At 43.2% G+C, this 22,874-nt stretch overlaps 1 protein-coding gene across 2 annotated transcripts in view; it reads right to left on the bottom strand.

Moving 5' to 3' along the window:
- zdhhc7 (zDHHC palmitoyltransferase 7) overlaps window positions 1–22,874 on the bottom strand; it is an 87,852-nt gene that overhangs the window by 30,924 nt on the left and 34,054 nt on the right. Inside the window, exons 2-4 of one of the 2 annotated variants that reach the window (XM_080186728.1) lie at window positions 16,443–16,555; window positions 5,790–5,860; window positions 4,018–4,339 (exon numbers count right to left, since the gene is read on the bottom strand). In XM_080186728.1, the coding sequence (XP_080042854.1) occupies window positions 4,018–4,323 (306 nt within the window). In that variant the 5' untranslated portion in view covers window positions 4,324–4,339; window positions 5,790–5,860; window positions 16,443–16,555. The remainder of the gene's footprint in view (window positions 1–4,017; window positions 4,340–5,789; window positions 5,861–16,442; window positions 16,556–22,874) is intronic. The other variant, XM_080186729.1, reaches the window with a different exon arrangement.

Genomic DNA, 22,874 nt, shown 5'->3' with positions numbered 1-22,874 from the left:
TCTTCACTCTGGATCAGAGAGCACTTGCTTTGCTTTCAAGTGACCTTTGCAGGATAACATTTATTAAAGGGTGCGATCTTACCGGACATTCTCGCTACACTCCCACTCCCAGCCAAATCCCTGTTCACTGCAGCATGATGGGAAAATCCCACTGGCATGAACGGCCATAACTTTCTGGCCTTAGAGCCATACAACTCAGAAAAGGCCCACTGAGTCTGCACTGACAATAACTACCACTCCAGACGCAGTAATCTCATTTTTTTGCACTTGTCCCATATTCTTGAATGTTATGATATTTTAAGTTCTTTTTTTCTCCTCTCCTCCTGTTCCTATACACACTGTCTCAATCTGGCTATCTGAAAACCAGGGTTGTCTGGAAACCAGGCATTTTAAAATGTTGCCATGCATCAACTGAATTGTTACTAAACGAATAAAGTAACTTACTGGGAAGACATGGCTGCATTGGCAGACTACAGTAATTACCAACTTACCCATGCCTGTCTTTTACCATGCTTTGAATGGTCCAAGCCATCCTCGACCCCACCTGACCCTGCTTAGGCTGATCTGTCTGATCTGATCCAACCCAAACTGCCTGATCCACAGAAATGCCCAACCAGACCCTAATGGCTAATAAAACAGAAAAATCTTGGTAGTTGAAATAAAAATTTAAAAATAAAAACTTCACGTTGTGACTTTCCGTTAGTTGAGTTAAGGTTTTCTTTCTCCAAAAGCCAACAAGATCTGAAATGTGAAATGAACATGGACCAAGGCTGCAGGTTCTGAGACACGGTAGCCATACAAGTTCATATTAATGCTTTACAATAAATATTGGTCAAGTGTTCTGAAATAGCAAGCACATAACTTTTAAGATAATGCAATTCTTAGATCTCATAGATCTGAATTTAACTTACTTAAGTTGCAATATATCAATATTTATGACTAGGTATCAAAATATTCTTAAATGCACCTAAACCTTCACTCTTGTGCATAACAACTACTCAGCTTAGATCTTAAAAGCTCATTTGTTCAAATCATAGAATCATCATAGAGTCGCTGCAGCACAGAAGAAGCCATCTGATCCATCGTGTCTGCACGAACTCTCTGACAGAGTATCTTACCCAGATCCTCTCACCTGCCGTACCCTGTACGTTTACCATAGCTAACCCACCTAACCTTCAAACATTTGGACTGTGGGAGGAAACTGGAGCACCTGGAGGAAACCCACTCAGACATGGGGAACACAAGCAAACTCCACACAGGCAGTCACTCAAGACTGGAATTGAACCCATGTCCCTGGAGCTGTGAAACAGCAGTGCCAACCGCTGTGACACTGTACTGCCCAAAAGAGCATCCCAACCAGTCCATCCCCTCTGCCCTATACCCCGAGCATTTGCCACAGCTAATCCAACTAATCTACACATCTTGGGCACTGACTTTCAACTGTGTGAGGAAACCGCAGTACCCAAAGGAAACCCATGCAACAAGGAGGGAGAACAGACAAACTCCACACAGACAGTCACCCAAGATCCTTGTGCTGTGAGACAGCAGTGCTAACTACTGTGCCAACATGCTGCCTTATCACATAAAAAATTTCCAATCTAAAATTGACTTTCAGAACTGCTGCTTAGATAGGTTCACATAAGTAAAATAATATAGCACAGTTAAAGACTGAATAAACAATTAAAACACTGGCCTGGAACCAAACTATTCAGCTGAAAAATGATTTCCCAAGTCCACTAAATGGTTGTAAACATCGACAATTCAACAGAGAAATGAATAGCTTTAAACACACTGGAACATGAGTCAAATCAGTCATAATGACATATCAGCCAACAAAATAAAACATTTGGTCACCAAAGCTCATCATCATGGTATTCTCTGAGGGGGCGATTCCTCCATTTGGAAGAAAATCGGAGAATGTTACCCTTGATACAAGTCAAATAATACTGGAAACAGCTGAAACTACTGGTCTCCAACTGCACTACACTTCTTTCTTTCATACTGCATTGAAACACCCATATAATATCCAGAACACAGACACTATTTTTCTTCTGAAAGTGTTATCAATACAAAATTTATAAGATAGATATTTTCAGTACTGTCTTTCTAATTTAAAGTAAAAAAGGGGTCATATGACTACTACTCAAATTCTGCCCAACAACAAGCCTGATGGCTCAGTTGCCAAAGTTTAATTGCGGGGAGGGGGAAGTACTTTAATTTACTGAGAAGATGATGCAGGATATTTGCACCAATGGCAGTAAAAAGGGCAATCAATGTGAACATCTGTGCAGAATCTGGGCAGGCTCCCTCAAAGTCTCTCAGGGAGGTGTTAGGAATTTCAGGCTGTGTAAGCAATTATACATTAAACTGTCTATTTAATTCCAAGATAGAATGGAACGGGAGAATTCAGAGGATAGGTAATTAGCATTTATATCTGGAAACAAGATCAATGTGATTCATATTGCCATGGAGATGTACTTTGAGAGGGCAAGAGTCCAAAGCAACCACTACAGTATTGGGTTACAGACCATCCCAAGATATCCCTGACACTCATATACAAGCCAAATTGTACGAACCTAAGAGAGCAGAAGATATAGCAGCCAAGTCCTGTATTTGAAACAGACAAAACACTGACCCTATTGTTCAGCATACAGAATGCAGATGGGTGATTGCACTGAGAGTGAACAAACCAGGTTTGTGAAGAATTAAAGGAGGCTGGAAATATTGCCTAGATTGGGCTAGAGTGAAGGAATTTCCAGTATAATTCTCACAGTACAAGTCAGTCCTGGGATTGGAAGTTGCAAAAGGGAGCAAGCCATCAGAAACAGAGAATCAGATTGGTTCTGGAAGAATATAATATCCACAAAGGACAGAGTCAAGAATAACAATGGCGTGAGATTGTCAGTCCCATCAGAAGTCAGGTGGGGGGAGCTTTTCTGTATTTTAGAAAACAAGGTGTCTTTAAAAAAGTGTTTAGTTAATATTGCTTTCAGGATTAAAACCAGAAAATGTTGTGTGATCCTTTTCAAACAGTCACTGGAAATTTAAATATCATTAAAGAAGTTATGGGTTTCTATGGCTATCATTACAAATTATTATTTGGAAAAAAAACTATTAAGATTAAGGAATCTAAATCAACATCAGAATAGCAGCCTGATTATGCTTGTGCTGACTTGGCAATCTACAAAGTAAAAGAACTGATCTCTTGAACTGTTTTACCGAAATGTTTAACCTGTATAGTATGAATAAATACTGAACCAATGCTCATAACATTCACAACTGTGTTAAGTTATGAGGTCTGTCCAACTATGTATGTATCATTTCTCCAAATATATGTTCTAAACATGTATATACACTGTGGATTTGAAAACATCAGCCTGGATTTTCCAATCTCGTTCACCCTACCATTGCTGCCAGCGAGAACAGAGAATTTGGCGCTCAGCCAACAATCCATTCACTGGAGCAGGACTGGAGAATCCCAGCCACAAGCGAGGTCGGAGAATTCCAGCCGTTATCTGATTTAAAGCAACTTCACTGAACATAACTGTGGAAAGTAAACTCAGAATAATCAAACATTAACTGTAATCATGCGCTAAATTAACGTAAAATATAAAAAACCTTCAACAGAAATAAGTAACAATCATTTTCCATAACTCCTTATGAAATATCCCTTGAGGTATGGTTCCATGGTTGCTGGTTACATGTCCCTCTCCTCCAGGTGCCATTATCTATGTGTGAATGCAGATTGAGAAGGCCCTTCAAGGAGACATGCCTGACCCTTACTTCATATTACAGATACAAATATATTAACTGCAGGTGGCTGGATGGCAGTAAGCAACAGAGCTACTTTTTAGTCCCCATTATTGCCAAAGTTAATATCAACGAACTTGACTTACATCAGGATCAACCCCCTCAACCTGTCCAAATGTACTACCAATGGGCTTTGAACACAGCAGTACATATAAATATTTCAACTGAGTTTATTTGATGCTAAACATAAAATACATTTTTACTTACTGGGTCTGTCAACATTGTTCTCATATGGGATGAAAGAGCCAGTACTGCCAGACTGTTAAACACAATGCCGTTTATCAGTGAGTACCAGTAGTCTTTGGATGGCAACAGCATTACAAAAGTCACAACGAAGTCTGCGTATAAAACCAGTAGCCAAGTTATGACAGCGCAGACCATTCCACATCCATCACGAATAAACCAGATCCGATCCACCACTTCCACATTGGCAGATGAGCACTCAAAGTCATCTTCGGAGCTCAGCAGAGGATGATGGTCAACATCCCGGAATCGATGCCCTGATGACTGCATGATCTGTCAGTCTCATCTATCAAGAAAGAGCCACGTTTGTGCACAAAAACCACAACAGCAGAGTAAATAGCAGCACTTATTCCTTGGTATGTTTCTAGACAGCTATATTATTTGACGCTTTTTTATTTAAAAAGGTATGGGAGAGAATAAGTTACAGTTCTTAAAATTTATTAATCTCTACTCATTAAACTATAATTCAAGGAAGTAAGATCATACAGTGTGCTTCAAATAAAATTGCAATATCTATTCTTAATAATAAACGTGCAACATTTTTCTTTCTCACACCAGTTTTTTCATGTAGTGAACTCCTTTGTACTATGCATATACATTTGTCACAGAACAAGACACTTGAAAGTAGATCTAACAGGTGCGCTTCCAATAATTAAGGAATGTTGCCCCTTCACATTTACAGAAACTAAAATAATTTGTAGATCAACGAAGTATTGGAGTACTCAAAATAATATCATTCTGAGAAAGCAGTGTAAACGTATGTACTAGAATGGAGCAATTACTCAAATCTTTCTGGATCAAATGAACAGTGCTAACAATGGCAGAATGCAAAATCCTCTTTGGACATGCTTTAGTAATCAAGCGCACAAGGACTCCAATTTTTGACAGGAGGTGGTGAGAGTAGGGAGAAAAGGAAGGTTTGCAAACAACTCTGGTGACATTAGTATAAACTTCATCCCTTCACCAAAAGGAAATATAGATATATACCTACATCATCTCACGGAAGAAAAAGATTTACACCCTCTTGTTAATAAAACTGGGAACTCAACCCACCAACCACTTCTCACATCCCAGACCAGCAAATAGTAAAACATATGTATGAAAAAAGTGGCACAGATCTACATTTACATATAGAGGACAAACTATTTTTCTGTGGTGTCCTCTCATAAAAGCTGCATCCTACTGATGCACCAAATATTCAAGAGGAAGGTAAATAAAATTCTGCCTATATTATAAGCCTATATTACAATCTGATTTATGCGAGTTGAAAAATTACAAAGGTAAAGCCATATTAACTCATATAAATCATTCTTCTATGATTTCTGTGAGTTAAAATGGCTTTACCTTTGCATACCATCGGTATGTCAATTTGATACCCCTCTGTTTAAAATAAATAAATTTTATTTTCTCCAAGTTTTTGTTCCCATTATTAGCACGAAGCACACCTATGGCAAGCACAACATAAATCAGGTTCACCATGGTGCTGTCACAACTGCGTCCTTGTAGATCCATGCATTTCTAATATATCCCAAACTAAGTATAAGTACAGCCTATGGAAACAAAAGGTCCAATCTATTGCTAAATTATTTTGAATTGCAGGCTTACACGAGAAGTAAATCTGTGCAACCTAATTTCATTCACCAGCTTTATAGTTGTCAAAAAGTAGTACACAACTATAGCATTTTAATAACTTTCAGGACTATTCAGCAAATAAACTCATTAAAAATAATTCTTACCTAAATGCTTCAAGTTTTTCCATGAAGTTGTTCCCAAATCAAAATTGCTTTTCTGAATTATTCTTAAAGACCTGCAGATCAGAAAAAAACACAGATCAACATTCTCACTCACTGTCAATCATGAAACATTTATTCTTCATGGCTGAGTAAGACAGATACTTTTTTTGCTTTATTCTTTCATGAGAGACAGGTGTTACCGGCAAGGTCAGCATTTATTGCCCATCCCCAATTAACTACGAACTGAATGGCTTGCCAGACTATTTCAGCAGGCAATTAAGAGTCAACCATTCTGCTGAGGATTGGAGTCAGACATGTGTAGGCCAGACCAGGTAGGAATAGCAGATTTCCATCCCTAAACGATACCAGTGAACCAGAAGGGTATTTACAACAATTGATGATAGCTTCGTGGTCACCGTTACTGAGACTACCTCTTTTCACAGTTACATGAGATGATGGATCCTATTCATAGTATTAATATCTTTTTCATTTATACCATGCATCCAGCTCGTATTTATCCTTTCTTAATGCCATAACCAAGATTAGGATCTTGGGTCATTGGCTGAGAATACGAAACAGGAACAGAACTAGGCCATTTGGTCCCTTGAGCCTGCTCCACCATTCAATAAGATCATGTTTCAGCTGTTCGTGCTTTGAATTCCACATTCTCATTCACCAAAGGAACTACCTACTTCTGCCTTGAAAATATTCAATGACCCCACTTCCACTGCCTTCTGAGGCAGAGAATTCCACAGATATATGACCCTCAGAGAAAATAAATTCTCATCTCATCGTATAAAAGCAACCTCTAATTTTAAAACGGTGCCTCCTAGTTCTGAACTCATCCACAAGAAGAAACATGTTTTCCACGTCCACCTTGTCAAGACAAACATATGAATTAGGATCACAAGTAAGTCACTTGGCCCCTCAAGCCTACTCTGCCATTCAATAAGATCATACCTGATCTGTTTGTAACATCAACTCCACATTCCTGCCCACCGATAATCTTTCACCTCCTGTTAATCAAGACTCAATCTAGAACACAGAATGGTGGAAAAACTCAGCAGGTCTGCCAGATAGATGCTGCCATACTTGTTGACTTTTTCCAGCATCCACTGTTCTGGTTTCAGATCATCATTTTGCTTATTTAAGAAGCTACCTAGCCGTGCCTTAAAAATATTCAAAAACTCTGCTTCCACTGCCTTTTGAGGAAGAGAATTCCAGAGACTCGCGACCCTCTGAGAAATAGAACAAAGAACAAAGAACAACCCAGCACGGGAAACAGGCCCTTCGGCCCAACGAGCCCACGCCGCCGCATCACCCTACACCTATTCTACCCTGCGTGTCTACGAATGGAACCCCTAACTTAGCCAGATTCAGGGGAGAATAGTGTCAATTTGGTAAAACCAATCAGCCTAAGAGCACATCTTTGGGGTGTGGGAGGAAACCGACGCAACCACAGGGAGAATGCACAAACTCCCACAGACACAAGCCCAAATCCATGTATCTGCACAGCTAGCAGTGCTAGTCACCGAGCTGTTGCGGCGCCCGTCTACCGGTCCAGGATCAAACACACACACCGACACGAAGTACTAGGCCACTCCCGGAACCTCCAAGAGCAGCCCACGCACGACCCACCGTGTGCATGCCCCTCGTTTGACACGAGGTGGACCTCCACCTGTGGAATAAAAAGACAAAAACGTTAATCTTACAAGTCTGCTTTTCCGGTGTCTCCCAAGGTTCTAACCTTATTTAATAGCCCCTACCATAACCCTCCATCCTCGTTTCACTCATGTGTCTATCTAACTGAACCTTAAACGAGTCCAATGTTCCTGCCTCCACCACCCTACTCGGTAGCGCATTCCATACCCCCACAACTCTCTGCGTAAAGAACCTTCCTCTCATATCCAAATTATACCTCTTCCCCCCTCACCCTTAAATCATGACCTCTCGTATTTGTACCCAGTCTAGGGAGCAGTCTCTCACTATTAACTCTATCTATTCCCTTCAGTATCTTATATACCTCTATCATGTCCCCCCTCAATCTCCGTCTTTCCAAGGAGAATAGTCCCAGTTTCTCCAACCTTTCCTCGTAACCCAGCCCCTCCATGCCAGGCAACATCCTGGTAAACCTCCTCTGCACCCTTTCCAGAGACTCCACGTCCTTCCGGTAGTAAGGTGACCAGAACTGGACGCAGTAGTCCAAATGCGGTCTAACCAACGTTCTATACAACTGAAGCATTAGACGGCAGCTTTTATACTCTATACCCCTTCCTATAAAGGCTAACATTCCATAAGCCTTCCTAACAACCTTCTCCACTTGTGACGCAACCTTCATGGATTTGTGAACCTGCACTCCCAGGTCCCTCTGTATTTCTATACTCCTAATCTGTCTACCTTTTATCACATAGCTCCTCTCTGCATTATTCCTTCCAAAATGCATCACCTCGCATTTGTCAGGATTAAATTCCATCTGCCACCTATCTGCCCAATGTGCCAACCTATCTATATCCTGTTGTATCACCTGACAATCCAGTTCAGTACCCGCCAACCCTGCCATCTTGGTGTCATCAGCAAACTTGCTGATCACACAACCTACACTCTCTTCCAAGTCATTTACGCATACTACAAAGAGGAGAGGTCCCAGTACTGAGCCCTGCGGCACACCACTGGTCACTGGCCTCCAGCCCGACAAGGTCCCCTCCACAACTACCCTCTGTCTCCTATTTCCCAGCCAGTTCTCAATCCACCCAGCTACCTGACCTCGTATCCCATGCGCCTTAACCTTTTCTACCTTTTCTAATTTCTTCTCTCACCTCCGCCTTAAATGGGTGACACTTATTTTTAGACTGACCCTTGTTCTAGATTCTCTGACAAGAGAAAACATGCCCTCCAAAGCAACCTGGTCAATATACCTCAGGCTCTTAAAGGTTTTGATCAAGTTGTCTCTGTTCTTCTAAACTCTACTAGATACAAATCTAATCACTCCAACCTTTCCTCTTAAGACAACACACCCATTCCAGGAATTAGTCCAATAAACCTTCACTAAACTGCTTCTAAGGTATTTACATCTTCCTTTAAATAAGGAGGCCAATGCTCTACACATTCAGGATCTGATATACTTCATTCAAATTACCCCTCAGTCTTCTAAACTCTACTGAAAATAAACCCAGCCTGTCCAACCTATCCTCTTAAGACAATCCGCTCATTCCAGGTTATCAATGTAATAAACCTCCTCTGAACTACCTCCAACGCATTTATATCCTTATGCCTTCTTATAATTTCTAATGTTTATTAACAGCATCTTTGCATTTGTTCAGACGGGTATTTGAAACACTGCCCCTTAGTCAAATAATAACGTTGAGTAGGACATTATTTAAAAAAAAATTATAAATTACTAAAATAAACATGGGGGTGATTTTACAGGGGACTGTTTTCCACCCCTCCTCCCTACCATACCTCCAACCACAGGTGAAAATTCAAATTCCAAAGTAAGGATAACAAGGACAGGTGGAAAAGATTCCACCTGATTGTTAGTTCTGTTTCTCTCACCACAGACACTGCTTGACCTGACGAGGCCAAGTGTTTCAATGTTTTTCCTCATGTTTGATGCCCAAAGCTGAACACAGTACTCCAGGCAGAGTCTAACCAAGGATCTATACAATTTGACAGCAGAATGTCAGCAAAGCAGCCCCATTTGCTGCTGTTTCTCGTCTGCAATCAGCATGATTTAGTCATAAAAATTAAAAGCCTGCACACACAGATTTCCAAGGTAATTTTACAATGTATTTCTTTTCAGCTGACAAACTATTTAGGATCCCTACAGCGCAGAAGGAAGCCAATCGGCCCAACGAGTCTGCACCCACAACAAGTCCACCCATGCCCTATCCCCGTAAACCCACATACACAGCCCTCTAACCTCCCTGGACACTAAGAGGCAATTTAGCATGGCCAATGCTCATAACCTGCACATTTTTAGATGGTGGAAGGAAATTGGATCACCCGGAAGAAACCCATGCAGATACAGGAAAGACATGCAAACTCCACACAGACAGTGACCCAAGCTGGGAATCAAACTGAGGTCTCTGGAGCTGTGAGGCAGCAGCGCTAACCACTGTGCCACCCTCAGCATTCCAAATGCTCACAACAAGAGTTAACTGCCCCATGGGTTGGATTTGTTTTTGAAAGGGTTGGAAAGCAAACCTATAAGAGAAGCATAGGAAAGGTTCTTAGTCTGCATTATTACGCTGCCATCTGATTTAATCAATTAGGTTATATAGGATACGGACATACTAAACCTAATAATTATACGCTAATAGTGGTACTATTTCAACAAAAGCTTGAGAAACTAGTCTTGTCAGCACTCGTCTTGAGGGTGCTATGAGTGCCTTTAGAGCATCCACGTGGCACGTGCATTCCTGTGGATTAAACTGCAAATATGCTATATTGGTGCAGGTATTATATGTTTGCAAAGAATGTAGATCATAATGTCAATCAGTATATAACACAGACTTAATGCCAGCAATGCCATTTTGGAGTTCACCACCTGAGCTAATATCTTGCCCTAGCTGTACCACAATGGTGCTCAGTGTCTCACCACGTGCAGGTTCTGCCAACAAGATGCACATAGGGCAGAATTTGATGGTCACAGGAGAGGAATACATTCTGAAACTGGTGGCACTGACTTGAAGTGGAAGACCTTTTGTGAAATCAAACCTCACCCCCAAGAACTGCTGATCAATCGAAAGCCACCAGCTCTCAGTACTGCTAGTGCCATCTGGAGCAGTGACCACTGCCGTCAGTCACTTGGGCTTTCACCAGAGATTGTCATTGCAGCCACATGGAAGACAAGTATGTGGGCTTGATAGGGATCCCAGCAAGGGAAGCACCAGCAAAGGGGGAGGGATGGGGTGGAGCTCATCTCCTGTGGACATCCCTCCCTTCAGATTCTGGTCCCTTAATCATGCAGAGTGCTGAGGAATTCTTCCATCTCCACTCCCCCCACCCCTCCCTAACTAGGCTGCAGGCAAACCTCAACAGGGTTTGTTCTGTGGTTGTCTCAGATAATTCTGGCAGAATTCCAGTGATAGTGGGATGAAGCTTTTAAGTCTGTTCTCAGCCCTTCCTGTCTGCAGTTTGATCAGGAGCGTGGGTTGAAGATTCATCTCCAAACTAGTCTCTGAGGGAGCAGGGTCAAATCAAATGTTGACACCATGTCTTTATCAACATCACTCCATTTTTAGTGTTGCTTCACTGCTAGGCCAGGTTGCACCTTTTTGATATCTGAAAAGTAAAACTCACAAAGTTGAGGCTGTGGCGTATGGTGCAGATAAGTAAGATGTGCATGCTTACACCAACTGCAGCTTGAAAATCAATAGATTGTGTAGGGTGAGGGCTAAGTAGGATATGAAAAAAGGAATTATATACAGTGGTTTCAGCTCCACGTTTGGCCACAGACGTCGCAACGCATGCCACAATAATGGCCAGCATAATCCCCTCCATGGGGATAGGACAAGCAGATCACCCTGCCCTTGTGTGGTTGACCCTTGCTGCCCCCAGCTGTGTGCCACCTTGTTCCTACAAGTGAGTAGGAAATATGTCAGTGAATGTCATGCAATCTGTTTCACTAATGTGGCTGTCATGGTTGAATGGCTAGCACTGTGTGAAACTAGGAGATATGGGTGCAAGTACTGCAGCAGTGCTAAGTGTTTGAGAATGGGTTGAGGCAATTGAATGCTAGGTATGAAGCCTGACTGGTAAAAATGGTTGTTAGGCCAGTGATGGGAGTGTGATGAATTAAGCGGCATAGCGGCACAGTGGTTAGCAACGCTGTCTGACAGCACCAGGGAGCGGGTTCAATTCCCAGCTTCACCGTGCGGAGTCTGCACATTCACCCTGTGCCTGCATGGGTTTTCTCTGGATGCTCCAGTTTTCTCCCACACTCCAAAGATGAGAAAGTTAGGTGGATCGGCCAGGCTAAATTGGCTCTTAGTGCCGGGGGGATTAGCAGGGTAACTACATGGGATTACAGAGATCGGGCCTGGGTGGGATTGTTGTCAGTGCAGACTTGATGGGCTGAATGTCCTCTTTCTGCATTCTAGGGATTCAGTGATTCTAAGCATGTGGAGTTGGCAGGATATATACCACCTGAAGATACACTTATTGACCTTGAGGTCATTGAACATCTTGCAGCACTGCATCCATGTCCTTCGGCTTGACTTCGAGCATTGACCTGCTTGGCTATCCACTTCCACTGCCTCCTCAGCATGTATTTGAAGGAGGATGAGTCCTTGCATCTACAGGATAACTCTCCTCCCCTCCAGCACGCGCAAACGTTTTTCCCCTGTGAAACTCAAACACACACTTCCCCGTGTCACATCCTTTTCAATCAGGAATGCCAGCACCTGACTCATGCCACAATGTAAAAGATGCAGGCTAGCTCTTAAGTGGTGTTAGCAACTCATATTGATGCTTCCAGTGAAAGTACAGTGGATTCCCACTGACTGGAGACTGAGATCATTCAAATAAATAAGCAGTACAAAGTTCATGTGCTGCATGCACTACAGTCGACATGCATCATGATCCCAGGCTCATTTTTCGGGGGCTATTCAATTTATGCATTATACTGGATTACCTTGGATCACTGTGCAGAATCTGCAAGTTCTCCCTGCGACTGCATAAGTTTCCTCTGGGTGCTCTGGTTTCCTCCCACATTCCAAAGATGTGCAGGTTAGATAGATTGGCCATGCTAAATTGACCCTTGTGCAAGGGGGATTAGCAGGGTAAATGGGTGGGGTTGCAAGAGTAGAGCTTCGGTGGGATTGTGGTTGGTGCAGACCTGATGGGCCAAATGGCCTTCTTTTGCACTGTAGAGATTCTATGATTCTGTATTCTTTGATAAATTGTTCTAATATTAGTTATTTGCTCAAAGCTAAATAAGCTGCTAATTTGATTTCAGGTGGTGCAATCTCAACTACAAAAGAAGGTAGATGAGGGTAGTGCAGGTGACATTATCTACATTGACTTTAGCAAGGCCTTTGACAAGGTAGCATGTGGTAGGTTGTTGCATAAGGTTAAATCTCATGGGCTCCACAGTGAGGTAGCCAACTGGATACAAAATTGGTTTGATGACAGAAGACAGAGTGTGGTTGTATAGGGTTACTTTTCAAACTGGAAATCTATGACCAGCAGTGTGCCTCAGGGATTGGTGCTGTGTCCAGTTACTTGTCTTTTATATGAATGATTTGGATGAGAATTTAGGAGGCATGGTTAGTAAGTTTACATATGACACCAAGACTGGTGGCAACATGGACAGTGAAGGAAGTTATCTAGGTTTGCAACTGGATCTTGATCAGTTGGGCCAATGGACTGATGAATGGCAGATGGAGTTTAATTTAGATAAATGTGAAGTGACGTATTTTGGTAGATCAAACCAGGTCAGGATTAACTCAGTTAATGGTGGGGCGTTGGAGAGAGTTATAGAACAAAGGGATCTAGGAATACAGGTTCATAGCTCTTTGAAAGTGGAGTCACAGGTGGATGGATGGTGAAGAAAGCATTCAGCATGCTTTGATTTGATTTATTGTCACATGTATTAGTATACAGTGAAAAGTATTGTTTCTTCCGTGCTACACAGCCAAAGCCTACTGCTCATAGAGATGAAAACAGAAAGAGTGCAGAATGTAGTGTTATAGTCATAGCTAGGATGTAGAGAAAGATCAACTTTATGCAAGGTAGGTAGACCCATTCGAAAGTCTGAAGGGAAGAAGCTATTCTTGAGTCGGTTGGTATGTGACATCAGACTTTTGTATCTTTTTCCCAGCAGAAGAAGATGGAACAGAGAATGCCCAGGGTGTTTGGGGTCCTTAATTATGCTGGCTGCTTTGGCGAGACAGCAAGAAGTGTAGACAGATTCAATGGATGGGAGGCTTGTTTGCATGACAGATTGGGCTACATTCATGACCTTTTGTAGTTTCTTGCAGTCTTAGGCAGAACAGGAGCCATACCAAATCTGATGCAACCAGAAAGAATGCTTTCTATGGTGTATCTGTAAAAGCTGATGAGTCGTAGCTGACATGCCAAATTTCCTTAGTCTTCTGAGAAAGTAGAGGTATTGGTGGGCTTTCATGCTTGGTTTCGTTGGTCAGAATATTGAATACAGCCTTGGGATGTCTTGTTGAAGTTGTACAAGATGTTGGTAAGGCTACACATGAAATGCTGTGTACAGTTCTGGTCACCCCATTATAGAAGGATAATGTTAAATTAGAAAGGCTGCAGTTAGATTTACTAGGAAGCTATTAGGAATTGATGGTTTGAGTTATAAGGAGAGGCTAGATAGACTGGAACTTTTTTCCCTCGAGCGCAGGAGGCTTAGGGTGATCTTACAGAGGTCTATAAAATAATGAGGAGCACAGATCAGGTAGATAGGCAACATTTTTCTCCAAAGTAGGGGAGTCTAAAACTCAAGGGTATAAGTTTAAGGTGAGAGAAGGGAAATACAGAAGGGTCCAGAAGGCCAATTTTTTCACATACGCTGTCACAGTTGTAGTAGAGACAGGTACAATTTTGCCTTTTAAAAAGCATTTAGACAGTTACATGGGTAAGATTGGTGTAGAGGGATATGGCCAAACATGGACAATTAGGACCAGCTTAATGGTAAAAACTGGGCACGTGGACAAGTTGGGCCAAAGACACAGTTTCCATGCTGTAAACGTCTATGACTTCTGATGTGCTTAAACTCCGTGCTCTGCCTTGTATTCATTAGAACAGAAATCTTATCATCTCCAACCATAAATAGAAGATTGTATCTCATGTGAGTAAAAGTCAGAGAGGAAGAACTGGAACCAAATTGATTTTTTTCTTTTCTGTCCCCACTGTGATAAGAATGTTGCAACAGATTTGGACATCAAGCTCAAATGGAATGTGAATACTGTTGTAAAATGTTCCAGCACTAATGAAAGAAATCAACACGATTAGTCATCTTTACGCAGCGGAAAGTAATATTGATTTTTGTTTTCCTTTGAGCTTGGAGAATAGATGCCATTTCACATTCAGTCTGCCACCATTGGCCGTTTGCAAGCAACCTATGATGGCACTTAACTTGGTCAGATGAAAACCGGAACAGAACAAAGATGAAAACTTGGACATTGTATGAGTTTAAGTCTGGAAAGTTGCAAAGATTTAAGTCGGCTGAATGGATCTCATTATATCTCACACAGATAGAAATAGTATCCATTCTAAAAAGTTTCAACATTGTATGAGTAATACACTGTTCGAGTAATTTTGTGGCTCTCTGGCCAGCAATGCAGAGATTATGTACATGTACTTAGGTGCAGTGCTTCACTCTCTGTTCAAATACTGGCTAAATTTTTAATGTTAGCAAATAGCTGATGGAACAGATGGCCTCATGCCAATTGCCAAGGTCAAAAATAAAAGTTTCAATGTTGGCTGCCAAGCATCTTTTTGAAGTTTACTGTTAGACCACAGCTGGTGTAAACTTAGAGGTATAGTATGTGGACAAAGCTACGTTGGTTGCCTGGCCTTAAATGCTTGGTAGCTATAGATTTGATAGTTAATTGCCTGGCTTCAGTGGGTTTCAAAAGTCATACCTGTAGTATGGATGTGACACATATATAAACCAAACAAGGCAGGTCCTTATCCCTGAAGCACCAATGGGTTGAGTTGGGTTCCAGCAGATTTTATGACCATTTTCTCTGACACTAGTCCACTCAATTCAATGTACCATGGTAGGGTTGAACTCATAACCTCCGACTGCTTGTCCAGTACCATAATTAATAATTACTGCACCCTTATCCCTTGAAAAAGTCAACCAAATCTGGCCAAAAACCTCTTCAGACTATTACTGAATGCATGGCATTATTGAATATGATAAAGCATGTCATTTTCAGCATTGCAGCCAACAAAATCCACATTTGTTAATTTAAAATATACCATTACACAAGTTCTCTCTTGTCAACCTGTACTGGACATAGAACCGAAGAACTCCCAACAGTGCAGAAGGAGGCCATTCGGCCCGTTGAACCTGCACTGATTCTCTGACAGAGCCTATCACTCAAGCCCTATCCCCATAACCCCACATAGCTATCCGGTAATCCCCTAACCATCTTTGGACAGTAGGGGGCAATTTAGCATGGCCAGTCCATCTAACCTGAACACCTTTGGACTGTGGGAGGAAACTGGAGCACCCAGAGGAAACCCACACAGACACGGGGAGAACATGCAAACTCCATGCAGACAGTCACCAGAGACTAGAATTGAACCTGGGTTCCTGGCACTGTGAGGCAGTAGTGCTAACCACTGTGCCGCCCCTTGTTGATGATCAAAACAAATGCAAAATTTCAAAACAGTCAAGGACAATCACTTTGCTGGCAATATTTCCCTAACACACACATACAAAAATTTTTGATGATTTGGAGAAATGATATCACATATGCAAACACCACATGATGACAAAGTTCATTTCCATTCACAGGGTCCCACAGGAGACTAAAATAAATAAATATTAAAGCATGAAGAGTAATTCCATTGAGATTCTAAGGATTTGCTTGCAGCTTATGATACCAATGGCATTTCCAAATTAAAATTATTCAAATCAAATTGTACAGATCCTATAATATACTCCTGCAAACTACTCACTTTTAAATCATTTTGCATCGTAGACAGCTAATGCTCATGTTCACTTTTGCTTGCAGCATCTAAATTGCTCTTCACTGCTGTTAGTCCTATCCAATCAAACGCGCCCTGAGCCACTAGGGAGAAAAACTGAAGTCATTAATTCACCAATTTTTCTGCACTAATGAACCTTAGAATTCAACACTTTTGCTCCCAGAAACGGTACATAGGGAGTCAAAAAGAGGATGTAGATCACATTGGGTTTAACTAATTTCACACATCTCCAGTTTATTTGACGCATCCACCATTCTTTGCACCAAATTAGCTGGTGACTAGAAACGAAGATGTAATGAACTGGAGAGAACAATCTTAGTTTATGAAATCTGCGAACAATATACATTTATTTTCCTTTTTTAAGCTGTGCGCTTCTATGGGACACTTTCAATGTTGACTGCAAAAGCCAATACTACTAATACCAGTTTCATTATAATGCAACACCCGATTTCCAATTTCCCTACTAAAATATATTATGGCAAATACGAATGCTTTATTCATTCATTCTCAGAATGTGTGTGTCGTTGGTAAAGCCAACAGTTGTGGCCCACTTCTGCTTGTCCTGATAACTGACTAGTTAGCAGGACAGGAGTCATGGATAGGATGTGCTAGATAAGGAGATCCAAAGTGCTTCATAGACAATGAAGTGCTTTTGAAGTGTAATTACAGAGATAATACTAGCATATTCGGGAGGCCCATGGTCAGGTTATCCTGCCGAAAGGATGTTGGTGAACCAGTTGAATTTTAACAATTCTTGGTGACTTTTTTTGATACCATCTTTTATTTCCAAGATTCCTTTACCCCAAATTAAAATTCTTAAATTGACATGATGGTATTCCATTGAAGTTTTCTGGGTCATTTGTCCAGCTCTCTGGAATACTAAAACAAGAACAGCAAACAAAGAACAAAGAACAACCCAGCATGGGAAACAGGCCCTTCGGCCCAACGAGCCCGCGCCGCCATTTCAACAAAGCATTTTCCTACACCTACCCTGCCCCATGTGTATGTGAATGGTACCCCTAATGTAGCCAGATTCAGGGGAGAATAGTGTAGGGTCAATTTGGTACACCAATCAGCCTAGGAGCACATCTTTGGGGTGTGGGAGGAAACCAGAGCACCCGGAGGAAACCCACGCAACCACAGGGAGAATGTGCAAACTCCCACAGACACAAGCTCAAATCCATGTATCTGCACAGCTAGCAGTGATAGTCACTGAGCTGTTGTGGTGCCCGTCTGCTGGTCCAGGATTAAGCACACACAGTGACACGAAGTACTAGGCCACTCTCGAAACCGCCAAGAGCAGCTCACGCACGACCCACCGTGTGCATGCCCCTCGTTTGACAACACAGGACAACACAGAGGATGCTGGAAAAACACAGCAGGTCTGGCAGCATCTGCAGACAGAGAAAACAGAGTTAACATTTCGAGTCTGGCTACGGCCGAACCTCTGTGGAAGAGGGAAGAGGGGCAGGAAAGGAAACAAACCAAATATTGGGCCAGAAAAGGGAACTATTGATCTGGCAGAGCAATTTTCTAATGTGGCCTAATTCCCATTTTGGATGAGCCTCAGAAGAAATTTTCAGGCAAAAATGCCAGGAGCACGCTCCTTTTCATGATTTTCAACTAGTTCATAGATACGGTTGTAAACCATTTATAAATAGGATAGCTTTTCTCAGTTTATAAAAGATATATATAGAAGAGCAGCCAGTTTTAGATTAGAAAACCAGCCAAAATAAAAATAAAATGTAGATGCCCCTGAGCACTGCTCATTGTAAATCAAATACTATGCTGTTCTATACAGGCCTGAGCGTTATATTATGTAATATTCCACTCCTCAAATCATGTTGTCACAGTTTAACACCATAAAATCTTGTTCACTAATCTCAACCTTCAGTCAATTGGAGTTTAAACATTTGGCATGGGATCTTTGCAAATTGGACAATGTTCGTATATTTTGGGATCCAGATCTGCTGAACCCCAGTACTAAATTACTGTTCTGTAGAAGGGTCATAGGGACTCAAAATGTTAATTCTGTTTATCTCTCCACAGATACTGTCAAACCTGCTGAGTTTATCCAGCATTTTCTGTTTTTATTTTGGATTTTAGCATCCGCAATATTTTGCTTTTATTAAATTACTACCGTCTTTCCCTTTTCCAAGATTTTTGTTGAACAGATGAAAACAACATCGCACCTTGAAGCGTAAAGTCTAGAGCAATATGGATGTGCATTAGATGCAAAATTTAAACATGATTCTAACGGATGCCAATATATTTATTGCAAGTCAGGTGTTACATTATTTTATAAATACTGTCTCAATATCTTACCTTTTTGATAGTGTAAACATGTTATTTCCTCCAGTCATTATATTCTCTGAATAACAGAACCTTTCTGGATCAATCTTTCCATGAACGAACAAAGACTGCCCCCCTCCCAACCCTCACCCCCCCACCCCCACCAACTCCCAATCCTTCTCTCCTCCAGAGAATAAATACTTATGATCCTATTTCCTCTTGATCATCCAAATTTAGGCTTCACAACCCCCTTTCGGAATCACTCCAAGAATTCTACACGTTTCTCATAATATGGTGACCAAAACTGAATACAATGGGCCCAATTTTACCATTGCATTGGGAGCGAAAACATGGTAAAGTCGGGTGCGAGGCCATTAATGCAATCCGCACCTGCATCTGCACAGATTGCCACCTTACCGAAACCTGGGTATGGCGGTGATCTGCTTTGTGCCCAAAACGGGCACAACGGCGATTTAAATGCATTTGCATGCATTTAAATTGAATTAATGAACTGCCCCGCCCAACTTTATCAGGGTTTCCCCCTTCACCACTGCGTTTGCCAATCTGGGACCATGCCATAATGGACCTACTAAATAAAAGTCTGAATTGGGCGCTCCAGCTGCTGAAGAGCTTGTTGTGTTTCCAAGGGCTCTCTGACTCAGGTCAGTGGTGGGTGGGAAGGAGGGAGGTGGGTCAGATCATTGTGTGGTTGGGGAAGGGGGGTGGGGGAGGAGTGAGGGCAGATTGTTGTCTGACTGTCTAATTGGGGGGGGGGGTGGTGGGAGGAGGAGGAGGAGGTGGGACAGATGCATCTCAGGGGAGGGGTGGGGGGTGGAGGGCTGATTGTTGTCTGGGGGGGGGTGGGGGGAGGGGGCTGATCGTTGTCTGGGGGAAAGGGAGGAGGTGGGTCAGATGTTCTTCCGGGAGACGGGTGGGTGGGGAGGTGAGGCCAGATTGTTGTCTGGGGGGGTGGGGGGGGGGGGGTGGTGGTGTTAAGGCCAGACCATTCCCTTGGTGGGGTTAGGCCAGATCGTTGCCTGAGGAGGGGATGGAAGTGGGGGGGGGGGGGAGAGGAAGGAGATGGGTAAGATGTATCTCTGGTTGGGTGGGGTCAGATGGATCTCTGGTTGGGTGGGGTCAGATGGATCTCTGGTTGGGTGGGGTCAGATGGATCTCTGGTTGGGTGGGGTCAGATGGATCTCTGGTTGGGTGGGGTCAGATGGATCTCTGGTTGGGTGGGGTCAGATGGATCTCTGGTTGGGTGGGGTCAGATGATCTCTGGTTGGGTGGGGTCAGATGGATCTCTGATTGGGTGGGGTCAGATGGATCTCTGGTTGGGTGGGGTCAGATGGATCTCTGGTTGGGTGGGGTCAGATGGATCTCTGGTTGGGTGGGGTCAGATGGATCTCTGGTTGGGTGGGGTCAGATGGATCTCTGGTTGGGTGGGGTCAGATGGATCTCTGGTTGGGTGGGGTCAGATGGATCTCTGGTTGGGATGCAGGGGAAGCAGAGGGGTCTGCTGCCACTCTGCGAGCGATCGGTGGGGAGAGGGAGATTGGTCTGGGTAGTGGGTGGGGAGGTTGAAAAGGGGGAAAGTGATATGCGTGGGTAGTGGGTGGCTAAGGGGGACAGTGATGTGTGAGGGTAGTGGGGGGGAGTGAATAAGGGGGGCAGCGATGCGTGTGGATAGTGGGGGCAGGGCAGATAAGGGGGACAGCGATATGTGTGGGGGCCATCGCTGCTGCTTTTCGCCGCCCCGGGCTGCTTTCTCCACTTTCTGCGGCCAGGAATGATCTGACACGGGCACGCTTTTTCAAATTTTTTTTGTAACTACACACATGGAGTTCAGAGCTTCAATCGTTTCGGCCGTACTAAGCTTGAAAAAGCACACCCATGTCAGATTTCTGTCAGCATGAATGGAACCTGTGTCAGATCGTGTCAGTGTGAATGGGACCCGCGATTTTTTTTCAAGCTGAATGCGTATGGGGGCACCTGAAAGCAGATTTTTAAGTCGGATCTACATTATACCCAGATTCAGCAGTAAGAATGAAAATGGTAAAATTGGGCCCAATGTGTTGGTTAAAACCTCACCAATGTCAGATACAACTTTCTTCGAGGCATCAGTCATAATCTTAGCTATTAATCCCCACATTTCACTTGCTTTCAACACCACCTAAAAACATATAAATGTTTATGTATTTACATATAAATTGTCATTCAGTTCAAAGTTCAACAAAACTGTATGCTTTAATAATTAGGTTATATTTGTCTTCGCTTACACTTTGAAACATTTCAGAGGTAACCTAGAAGTCGTAGACAACTTGTGTTGGATTTCCTCTTTAGTGGCACCATGAAGTTGCTTTTCTCTTCTTGCCTTTTACCCTTCCATCCAACATGCCACGGTTTTTGTTCCTCTGCCTTCAAGTACTCTACAAACTTCAATCCTTCAGCACTTGTCCTTCTCGCTCTCCTGCCGTCATCCAATTTTGACTTACTCTGAGACAACTCTATTTTCCCTCTTTGGCATCCTTCAAAAGGTTCACTGATGGACTCATTGCTGCTCCCAAATGAGCAGAAACATAAGAAATAGGAGCAGGAGTAGGCCATCTAGCCCTTCGAGCCTGCCCCGCCATTCAATAAGATCATGGCTGATCTGTTGTGGCTCAGTTCCACTTTCCCGCCCTCTCCCCATAACCCTTAATCCCCTCTCTTATCAAGAACCCATCAACCTGCTTCTTAAAAATATTTAGCGAGGCAGCCTCCACCACTTCAACGGGCAGAGAATTCCAGAGATTCACCACCCTTTGAGTGAAGAAGTTCCTCCTCAACTCCGTTCTAAACCGCCTCCCCTTTATCTTGAGGCTGTGCCCCCTAGTCCTACTGTCTTTTTTGAGCGGGAAGAGTCTCTCCACCTCTATCCTATCCATCCCATTCATCATCTTATACGTCTCAATGAGATCTCCCCTCATTCTTCTAAACTCTAACGAGTACAAGCCTAGTTTATTCAGCCTCTCCTCATAGCTCAATCCCCTCAACTCCGGTATCAGCCTAGTAAACCTCCTCTGCACTCCCTCCAGGGCCAAAATATCCTTGCGCAGGTGCGGCGCCCAAAACTGCACACAGTACTCCAGCTGCGGCCTCACCAATGCCCTATACAGCTGCAGCAAGACCTCCCTACTTTTATATTCAATCCCCCTCGCTATGAAGGCCAGCATCCCATTCGCCTTCCTGACCACCTGCTGCACCTGCAAGCTGGGTTTTTGCGACTCATGCACAAGGACCCCGAGGTCCCTCTGCACCGTCGCCTGCTGCAGTTTTTCGCCACGTAAGTAATAATCCTTCCTACCATTCTTCCTACCAAAGTGGACCACCTCACACTTGCCAACATTAAATTCCATTTGCCATTTCCTGGCCCATTCGCCCAGCCTATCTAGATCCTTCTGCAGACTCTCCACACCCTCCACACAATTTGCCTTTCCCCCAATCTTGGTGTCATCAGCAAATTTCGACACCCTGCACTCGGTTCCCTCCTCCAGATCATCTATATAAATGGTAAATAGCTGAGGCCCCAGCACCGACCCCTGGGGCACCCCACTAGTCACCAACCGCCAATCCGAATAGCACCCATTGACCCCCACTCTCTGCCTCCTATTTGACAACCAATCCTCTATCCACGCTAACACCCTACCCCCAACTCCATGTCCCCTGACCTTCTGCAATAACCTCTTGTGAGGTACCTTGTCAAACGCCTTCTGAAAATCCAGAAAGACCACATCCACCGGCTCTCCTCTATCCACTGCCCTAGACACATCCTCATAGAACTCCAGTAAATTTGTCAGACACGACTTCCCTTTAATGAAACCGTGTTGCGTCCGCCCTATCAAGCAATTCCCTTCAAGATGCCTCGCAATTTCCTCCTTAATGACGGATTCTAACATTTTACCTACCACAGACGTTAAACTAACCGGCCTATAATTCCCCGCCTTTTGCCTGGCACCCTTCTTAAACAACGGCGTAACATTAGCCGTTTTCCAATCTTCCGGCACTTCCCCGGAATCCAGCGACGTCTGGAAAATAACCACCAAGGCATCCACTATAACCCCACTGTTG

This window comes from Carcharhinus amblyrhynchos, chromosome 4 (assembly GCF_965287045.1).
Source record: "Carcharhinus amblyrhynchos chromosome 4, sCarAmb.v2.hapA, whole genome shotgun sequence".
Taxonomy (NCBI): Eukaryota; Metazoa; Chordata; class Chondrichthyes; order Carcharhiniformes; family Carcharhinidae; genus Carcharhinus; species Carcharhinus amblyrhynchos.
This window is presented reverse-complemented; position numbering and strand designations above follow the sequence as displayed.